General features: G+C 32.2%; 1 protein-coding gene across 3 annotated transcripts; it reads left to right on the forward strand.

The window, feature by feature from the left end:
* Positions 1-3,941: 3,941 nt before the first annotated feature.
* LOC141692810 (putative inactive leucine-rich repeat receptor-like protein kinase At3g03770) lies at positions 3,942-8,811 on the forward strand. Of its 3 annotated transcripts, none has more exons than XM_074497749.1 (9): positions 3,942-4,155; positions 4,870-6,216; positions 6,401-6,534; positions 6,871-7,111; positions 7,255-7,460; positions 7,544-7,593; positions 7,757-7,868; positions 8,112-8,394; positions 8,567-8,811. In XM_074497749.1, the coding sequence occupies exons 2-8, from the start codon at positions 4,878-4,880 to the stop codon at positions 8,379-8,381; spliced, it is 2,352 nt and encodes a 783-aa protein (XP_074353850.1). In that variant the 5' UTR covers positions 3,942-4,155; positions 4,870-4,877; the 3' UTR covers positions 8,382-8,394; positions 8,567-8,811. The 3 variants fall into 3 exon arrangements, with proteins under 3 accessions (XP_074353850.1, XP_074353852.1, XP_074353851.1); XM_074497751.1 differs by having other exon boundaries at positions 3,943-4,102; XM_074497750.1 differs by lacking the exon at positions 3,942-4,155 and adding an exon at positions 4,215-4,438.
* Positions 8,812-9,869: the final 1,058 nt, after the last annotated feature.

Here is a 9,869-nt window from a genome sequence, read left to right on the forward strand (position 1 = left end):
TGTACTTATTGTTGGAATAATTTTTTAAGAAAGATAGATGTCTTGGGTTAGAATATTTTTTTATTTTATTTGCTGATTTTGAATTCAGTCGGGTAATAATATGTACTAGTTGGTAACCGTTAGCACGGGTCCGAAATTATAAATAATATTATCACAATATTATTTGTATAAAACTCCAACTCATAATCTGTGTAAAATACAAATCTCAATATAATAGATAAAATGGTAGTAAAATATGTAGTTAAAAAAATTGAAGTTAAATGTAATTCTAAAATTTCACCTTATAGTTATAGTTATACATGCACCTAATATTTACTTATACAAATCTGACATATTAACTTATTAATACGATTATTTTAAGTAAAAGGACGCTTCGATGTTCAGATGTTCAGCAACAAATAAAAATTGAAGGAAAATAAAATTTACAGAGAGTAGAAGTTAATTTTTGTCAATTGAGATTTTATTACATTAAATTTTAAAAATAGTTGCATAATTTTTTAGTGAGTACTAAGATTTTGGACCTAAACATGATTTTCCTATTCTACTATAGATAGTTGATAATCCAAAACACGGACTGAGACTAAAAATATCGAATTAATATTTGTAGAGAATTATTCATAATTTGTGCGAAACACGAATTAAAATTAATATATTAATATCAAATATTAAATTGGTACTTGCAAAAAATAGTTATGTGGTAAAAAAAATCGAATCAGTTATAAAGTTTTCCACTATAATTCTAGTTTTGCATTGTTTTACTTGATATAAAATTCTAACATATTAGTTTTATTTCTGTGAAACGAATTGTATCTCTATCTTACGAACCAAATATATGTTCTTTAGATAATGTAATATTAATTAATATTATTTGATAATTATCTTATAATTAGCCTTTTCAATATAGTTTATTTAATATTACCTAATTATCGATAAGAATTAATTTACAAATTAAAGTAAATAGATGTTATTAAACTTAATTTAATATTACTTAATATAATCTAAATACAGCCCATAAATTTGTTATTCTTAAAATATCTTTTTTAATTTTAAGTAAATAAACGTTGTGATGGACAGTAACAAATACGATCGTTAAATCAATAATTTTCAGTTTAAAAGTTAATAAATGTTACTAAAGTCATTTGCTATTACTTAATTATTTTTAAAATAATATTATCCAATTTAAAAGTAAACTGACACTTGACACTAACTAATAGAAAATAAAGTTCACGACGAATAGAAGTCAATTAGTGTTAATAGTTTACTTTGTGGTTTGTAGTTTTTCAAAATAAAAGTAAATTTATGTTATTTTACTTAATTTAATGTAACTTTATAAATTTTTAATATAATTTAGAAATAAATAAAGTTTACAGAGAATATAAGTCAATTCGTGTTAGTAATTTACAAAGAATAGAAGTCATGTGTTAAAAACAAAGTTTATAGAGAATAGAAGTCAACTTATGTCAGGTAAGTACCAAAATTTGGTAATTTGGTACTTTTCGCACCAAATTATACATGGTTTTGCTTATTAATAAAGAGTATAAATTAGTCGAGCTTTGGAAATTAAGTGATTTGCAAATTAAGTTTTTTTAGTATTGTAGTTAGTATATTGTCTAATGGCATTAAAGGGATCAAAAAAGTTCAAATATTTCTTGTTAAAATATGTTTAAAACATAGGATTTTCTGCACTATGCTCATAGTCACACAATAATAAGAATATATGTGTCAAAATTTGATTGATTTTTCAATCATAAATGTTGATGGACCCCTGCATTTACATCAATTTCATCAATAAAAACAATAAAAATTCATAAAATTTAATATTTAATGTGTGTCCATGGCCACAGTAGATTAAACCCTTAAAAGATTAGTTAAAACCCAATAAATAATATGAATAGAGAGATATAATAACAAATTTCATTCAAATACTGATGTTAAAAAGCTCTACTACATGAATATCAACAACAGTTTCAAAGGAAAATTGATGTTAAACTGTGTTTTTTCACAACGGTTTCATATAGATAACAGGATGTCTCAACTACCAACTTACATCACAATGTTTTTAGAAATGATGTTAAATATACAATTGTTTATCAAGGATTGATGTTAATTTCTCTTAATAATTTGTGTGTTAAATATTTAAATAGGCTTAATCATCCTAATATAGCATTACTCAACTTGACATTGCTCCATTAATATTACAAAAATATCTTTCAAAAACGTTGTGTAAGACTGTTTTATCACATATCTATGTAAAAATACTTTAACATTACTTAGGAAGATATCGGTCATTTTTTACAAAGAATGTATAAGGCCTTATTTTTAGTAGTGAATATTAAATGATATTTTTTTTAATTTTTACTATTATATCATGTTAAGTAATATATGGTTCTATGCGTTCCCCGGTTTAAAGAACACATCTTCTTCAAAAATTGCATAAAAACTGGCATTGTGTAATTCGTAAAAGCCCACAATGCATGGTATCTGCAGCTTCATGCAATAGGCCCAACCTACATATTGGGTAGGTTGGCTCTTGTGTTTATTCACCTACACCAACCAGCCTTTCCTGTTTTAGCAGACTTGAAGAGTAATTAAGAGGAGATTAAAGAAAGCATTATCAAAATGGGATTATCTTAAAAGAAGACAACACCACAACAACCAATATTTAGCTATAATAATTCAGTCATATTGAAGGAAGAATGATAGCAACATGTCAACCTATATTCCCATAATGCTCCACTTGACTTTCCAAAATTTCTATGTAGCAAAGTTTATCTAGTAAAATTCTAGGTGATTTTTATAATTTTTTTAAAATTTATGATAATGAAAAAACATAAAATTTTATTTACAAGGGACACGTGTCCCCCGTGCCCCTTACTAGATTCTCTTTTGGCTGCAATGTTGAATCATGTATACTGCAGAACAAGATTGAAACGAACTTTTTTTTTCTCCGTCCAGAAGTTTGAAACAAAACTTGATTAAACTGAAAGAGAGAAATTTAAGATGAGCCCCAAAAGTTGATTAGGATTTATTAATTGGTCTGAATTCAATGGTAAGATATATCAAGCACAATAATGCATTTGCAGGAAAAAGGGTCACAAAATGCCTTTGGAATTGGGCTCCATAATTTTTTGGCTTGTATGCAAATTAAGTCTGTGTTAGCATGCACTGAGGTAGCTTGTAATATCAATCATTTTCTTTCAATTTTGTGATTTGATTGGGTGTAACAATTGAAAATGATGTTATGTTGCACTATATTAACTATACACTAGTTACATAACATAGTTTACAAGTTACACTAGTTGTATAAATCTCTCATTGTTATTTGTTACAGGTACTATATATGCTCTTCAAGCTGCATTAACCATATCTGTAAAATTAATTATACACACCGCCCAAAGGCCCAAGTCTATGTTGTATGATGTATAGTGAGGCCGTGAAGGTGTAGAATACAGAGGCAACAGCAACTGCATGCAATCTCCCCACTCTATTTATCTTTATCCGTGACTGTGTGGTCCACTTTCAATCTATCATGACCAACACAGAGGAAAGGCAACTCTATTCCCAATTATATTTTCAACATTCAACTATTTCCTCATTTTCCCCTTTTTTTACTAATGATGCCATGCACAAACGGTTGCGGAATCAGGATTTCAACGATCATGAGATATAGTGTTTTCGATATTAAATAGACCAATTTTTTTTGTTTATTAAACTTTAGCTATTCAACCTGGACTTGAAATAAATTCTACTAATTTTCAACTAATGAAGCCTAGACAACCACTTCCCTCAAGTGTGATTAAGTAGAAGAATTATAGACTTTGAAAGTACATAGTGCCAGCAGTAAAAATGAGACCTTGTAAGAGGGTCACAGACTCACATGCTCACTGTTCCCTGGAAGAAACCATGTCATGTCTACTTATAAATAATATTATAAATAATAAAGTTAAATATATGGCGCCAGGTTCAACTGCTATCTGCTTATAATGAACCCGTGTCACTAGTTTGTCTCTCTTGTCACTCACACTCGTTCCTTGTTTTCATATATTTCTCCACCTTATTCCTAGCCTTTTCACACAAAACATCTGGTATCACCAATCTTCAGGTCCAAATTCTATACATTTTTCTTCACTTTTGTGCTGGGAAGAAATTAGCTTGGTAAATAATCTTTTTTCTTGTGCATGTGTGTGTTTAAGGATAATGCTACTGGTAGCTACTTTTTCTTTGTGGAAGTGTGAGCAGAGTACTTTTACTAGAAATTAAGCAAATTAGATGCACAAGTGTAATTAAATTAGTTGGTATAGCTATTACTTCATTTTTAAGTACTACTCTACCTCCAATTTTTTGGTTTCATCTGGTGTCACATGTTACACACACATACACCAAACTAAAGTTTAATCTCCAATACAGGGCTTTTGTGTGTTTCTGCATTTAGATAGAGGTAAGATTGTTATAGAGTTGGATTCGAGAAAGTCCTTGCATATCATCTCTTGGTAAATGCTATATCCGTTTCCAGATTGTTGGAGTTCTTCTTTACTAGCAATGTGCTTAACTCCACAATTAAGCAACACATTTCTGCATAATTTATAAATCTGAAGTGTTTTGACAGTGCTTAGAATGTTTTCTAGTGTTAAAATAATGCAAATCCTACCGTCCAAACATGTGGTTCGATTTATCTTACATTCTACAATTGCAAGTGATCATAGTTTTTGTTCTTCTGCAGAGCAGCTGCAATATTATATTTTGCATATACTTTGTTTATACATCAGTTTAGTACCTAAGGAATCTTTAGGTTGTAATGTATTTTGAGGCTTCCATTTATCCTCCCAAATGCTAATATTATTTATTTTAATTGCCAACATTGTGTTGTAGTTTCTGCGATGACTGCAAGTTTTAGCAATGCAATACTTCTGGTCCTCCTTATGTTTACAAGCTCGATCTGCTACTCAGAGCAACTATCCTCATCGCAAGCGCAGACTCTTCAAAGAATTCAGGGCCTTCTAAATTATCCAAGTGAACTAAGCAGCTGGACTAACAACACAGATTTCTGCAATAACGAACCAACTCCATCGGTTACCGTTATATGCTATGAAGATAGCATAACACAGCTGCACATTATTGGGGAAAAAGGAGCTTCTCCATTACCTCGAAATTTTTCTATTGAATCTTTTTTTACTACCCTTGTGAGGCTTTCTAACATAAAGGTCCTTACATTGGTTTCCCTTGGAATGCGAGGTCAATTGCCTAGTAAGATTGCACGTTTAGGGTCGCTGGAAATACTAAATATAAGCTCAAATTTCTTTCATGGAGCAATTCCTCAAGAAGTCTCATCCTTAAGAAACCTCCGCACACTTATACTTGATGAGAACATGTTTCAAGATAGAGTTCCGGATGGGCTCAGTAAGTTGTCACTTTTGGCTGTTCTAAGTGTTAGGAAAAATAAGCTAAATGGATCTCTTCCAGAATTTTTAGGAAACTTGGAGAATCTGAGAGTTCTTGATTTGTCGCATAACAAGTTAACGGGAGAGGTGCCTGATATGAGCAGCTTGAGGCACTTGCAAGTGCTTGAGTTGGAAGATAACCTTCTTGGACCTCAATTTCCGAATATTGGAAGCAACACATTAGTTACTCTTATATTGAGGAAGAACAAGTTCATGTCTGGCATACCAGAAAAGGTGAACTCTTTTTATCATCTTCAACGGCTCGATATATCTTTCAATAGATTTATTGGACCCTTTCGGTCTTCTTTGCTCTCTCTGCCATCAATCACTTATCTGAATATAGAAGGAAACAGATTCACTGGAATGCTTTCAGAAAATATGTCTTGCAATCCCCAACTTGAACTTGTGGACTTAACTGGAAATTTGTTGACCGGAAAACTACCTAGCTGTCTCCAGTATGAAACCAAAACCAGGATTGTGTCCTATGCTAGAAATTGTTTAGTTGGTGAGGATAAAAGCCAGCATGCGGTGTCCTTTTGTCGAAATGAAGCTCTGGCTGTGGGAATTTTACCTGATCGTCACAAGTCAAAACAACACTCCAAGACTGCGCTTGCCTTGAGCATGTCAGCAGGGACTGTTGGGGTAACTATAGTGGTTGTTATAGTCTTCTTGGCTGTTAGAAGAGTGCACACAAAAAAAATGGTCAAGTCACCTTCAACAAGATTAATACAAGAAAATGCATCAATAGGGTACACCTCAAAGTTTCTTCAAGATGCAAGTAAGCTCATCTTCTAGATTAATTATTACTTTCTCTGGTTTTTATTAAATGTCTAATTTGTTGCTAAGTAGTACATTTAAGCCAGTCAATAAATCAAACACTAGTTTTCTCTTTGGCTAGAACTCTTTGTGATCACTTCAATGTAACTAAAAAAATCTTGATGTTTTACCTATTGTTCTTGCAGGGTATATATCTCAAGCAATGAAGCTTGGAGCACTTGGTGTTCCAGCTTATCGAAATTTTTCACTGAAAGATATTGAGGATGCAACTAATAACTTTGATACAACAACTTTATTAAATGAAGGTTCATACAGTCAGGTGTATATCTTGTCAAGTTGTCCTGTCATGTTATGCGCTATTGTATTTCTTCATGTGTTATTTTCTGCTTCTCTAGCTTGTGATACATATATTAAGCACAAACAAATTGATTACTATGCTTCTCGAAAGGCCGTGTTTTCATGTAAAAGCCCCTTCTTGGTGATAGTTGGATAGTGTATATTAAACATGCATAGAGAATTCTTGTTCCAGCGCAGCAAGAGGCTGCCTGCTAAAATTTATGTGCCTCATCTTTAGTCTGTGACATTTTCTCTCGTGACTAGTAGACTATGTTATTCTTGTTACAAGAAATAAGCATGGATTTCTTCATGATTGCAGATGTACAGAGGTGAGCTGAGGGATGGTTCCCTCATTGCTATTAGGTGCCATCATATGAACAGAAGGGACAACAGTCAGAGTTATATGCATCATCTAGAAATATTATCAAAACTAAGACATCAACATTTGGTTAGTGCTCTTGGTCACTGCTTTGATTATCAGTTGGATGATTCAAGTGTCAGCAGAATATTTCTCGTATTTGAATATGCACCAAACGGGACCCTAAGGGATTGGATATCTGGTAGGTATCTACGAAATTTTACATATTTATTAGCCTCTTGGTGGAACAAGATTTCAAATATCAGTCTCTGCCTTCACTCAGCGTGTCAATTTTAGGAAATCAGTTTTGTTTTAGGAAGTCACTTAGTTGTGTTTTATATGCAGAGAGACGCGGTAACCACAAGTTAACTTGGTCCCAGCGTATAGCAGCTGCAATAGGGGTTGCTAAGGGTCTTCAATTTCTTCATGCGGGAATTGTGCCAGGTGTATTCTCAAATAAATTGAAGATAACAGATATTTTACTGGATCTGAACCTTGTAGCAAAAATCAGCAGTCACAATCTGCCTTTGTTAACAGAATTTATGGGGAAGGTATGAGAAAAGGTTATATATGCTATCTTAACCGTATTTTTGAAGGTGTGCTTTTAGTTAATGTCGTAATCAACGTGCAACAGGTTGCCAGCCAAATTTCATCTGCTGGACCTAAAGAAGTTGACAGTGCAAGGTCTGTTTATACTTTCAAGCGTTATGATTTGAATGTTCGATCAAACTAAATTCAAATGAAGTTCTAGTTTTATGTTAAATATATACTAGTCTACTACTGATTAAGATAAAAGAAATGTGCCTATTTCTACAACTGATTAACTTAAATATCTGTTGTTTGTCAGGATTGCATATCAGGAGAAATCTGATATATATGACCTTGGAGTAATACTACTAGAGATCATTGTGGGGAAACATATCAATAAAAAAGATGAAGTTGATATTTGTCGACACCAGGTAAGACTTAAGAGCATTCCCATAATTAGGCATACCTTTGGTTTTAGTCTTTAAATGGTTAAAATTGAGGATTCAACCATGGCAACAGGGCTCTATCCAACCTCCCCCATTGTTTAAAGGTCATGAGTATGGATCTTTACTCCCCATGCAATAAAAATCCAATGCATTCAAAAAATTGAACATATTAATTACTAAAAAAAGGATGAATTAAACAAATGTTTCCTTCATTGCTGATGCATGCAGTTGGAAGCAAGTATAACAGCTCATATCGCAGCTCCAAACGGCGTGGTGGATCCAGAAGTTCAAGATTCATATACTAACGAGTCACTGAAGACAGTGATGCAAATATGCAATAGGTGCTTACTCGAAGATCCAGCAGATAGACCTTCTATCGAGGATGTTCTGTGGAATTTACAGTTTGCAGCTCAAATTCAAGACTCCTCCCAGAGCAATGAAGGGTCCCCATCCTCTCCAAGTACTCAACCTCAACGTTTACAAATGACTGTTAAATAGCTGCAGATTTAAGGTACTGCTCGTTGTTTTCATTATAATTGCAAACGACATCCATGCATGCTTAAAATCATTGAAATATGATATCATTTCGATTAGCACAAAAAAAAGACTTATTTTCCTCCGCTTTCTTCAGTCCCTAAACATTGAGTATCTTTCTTAATACCTTCCTTATTTCTGTGTAACAGATGTATAGAGTATGCCTACAGAAGAGGAAAAGAGAGGAAAAGCATCACGATAGCACAATTAACTCAAAAATGTTGCTCAGATAATAATTATTCACATCACTCCCTCCCCTGTAATATATGCAGCAGTTGCAAACTCGGCTAGTTCTCCAAATTTTTAATGTTTGTTAGTACTTAGTACTGTTGTAGAACTAGTCACTAGTGTGCAAGTATGCGCTTGAAGCAGGGTATGTTGGTTTGGTTTCGGATCGGATTTACTTTCAAATTATGATATATTTGGAGACCATTCGGATCGGATCGGATATGATTCGGTTCTGATCTAATTCGAACTAAAATTGGATGAAATTCGGATTAAGATCGGACAAAATTCGGTACAAATATTTTCGGATCATAACTTATTAATTATTTCAATTTGTAAGACTTTAATTTTTTTTATATTTAATTTAGTATTTTTAATATAATTTAATGTATTTTTGCAAAAGAATATGATTAAATAAGTATGTTATCATAAAGATAAAATTGGTTAAAGTATGAATTTTACTTATTTCGGGTCATATTCGGTTCATGTAATATATTATTCGGTTTTGATCTTTTCCAAGTTATAATCAGATATTGTTTTTCAAATAATTTTCAGGTAATTTTTAGTTTGTGTAATTTTCAGATCAGTTTAAATCAATTTTCGATTTTTGAATAATTATTAAATATATGATTCGGACTGATCAAATATCGATTTCATGAATTTTAATTTAATTTTTCGGATCCAGACTCATTTTGCTTGTATAATTCACTGGTATATGTGCATGAAGTAGGGTATGTTGGTTCTTCTTCAGGATCCTAGGAGCTTCATAAAAAGTTGAAACCATACAAAGTTGTCTTTATTCGTTGAACTCAAATGTGTGGCAAAGAATAACAAGTAATCGGGTTTGTTCATGGACACACGTTAATTTCTAAAATCATATGAATTTGTAGTATTTTTATTGGTGGAATTGATGTAAATATAAGTGAGTCTATCAATATTTACGATTGAAAAACCAATCAAATTTTGACACTTATCTTTTTATTGTGTGCTCATGGGCACACAACAGAAGAAGCTGATCAATGACTTGCAGCTGCATGATAAATATTATGAAGCTGAAGAAGTGAACTTGAAGTTTCTGCTCACACTCCCTGACCATTTGGAACAAAAAATTTCAGCAATCAGAGAAGGAAGAGATTTGAGCAGATTGACTCTGGAAGTTTTATATGGAATCTTAAAAACATATATATTGTATATGATTCAAAAGAAATCATTAAGAACTAGTCAAGG

The sequence above is a fragment of the Apium graveolens genome, chromosome 10 (genome assembly GCF_009905375.1).
Source record: "Apium graveolens cultivar Ventura chromosome 10, ASM990537v1, whole genome shotgun sequence".
Classification (NCBI taxonomy): Eukaryota; Viridiplantae; Streptophyta; class Magnoliopsida; order Apiales; family Apiaceae; genus Apium; species Apium graveolens.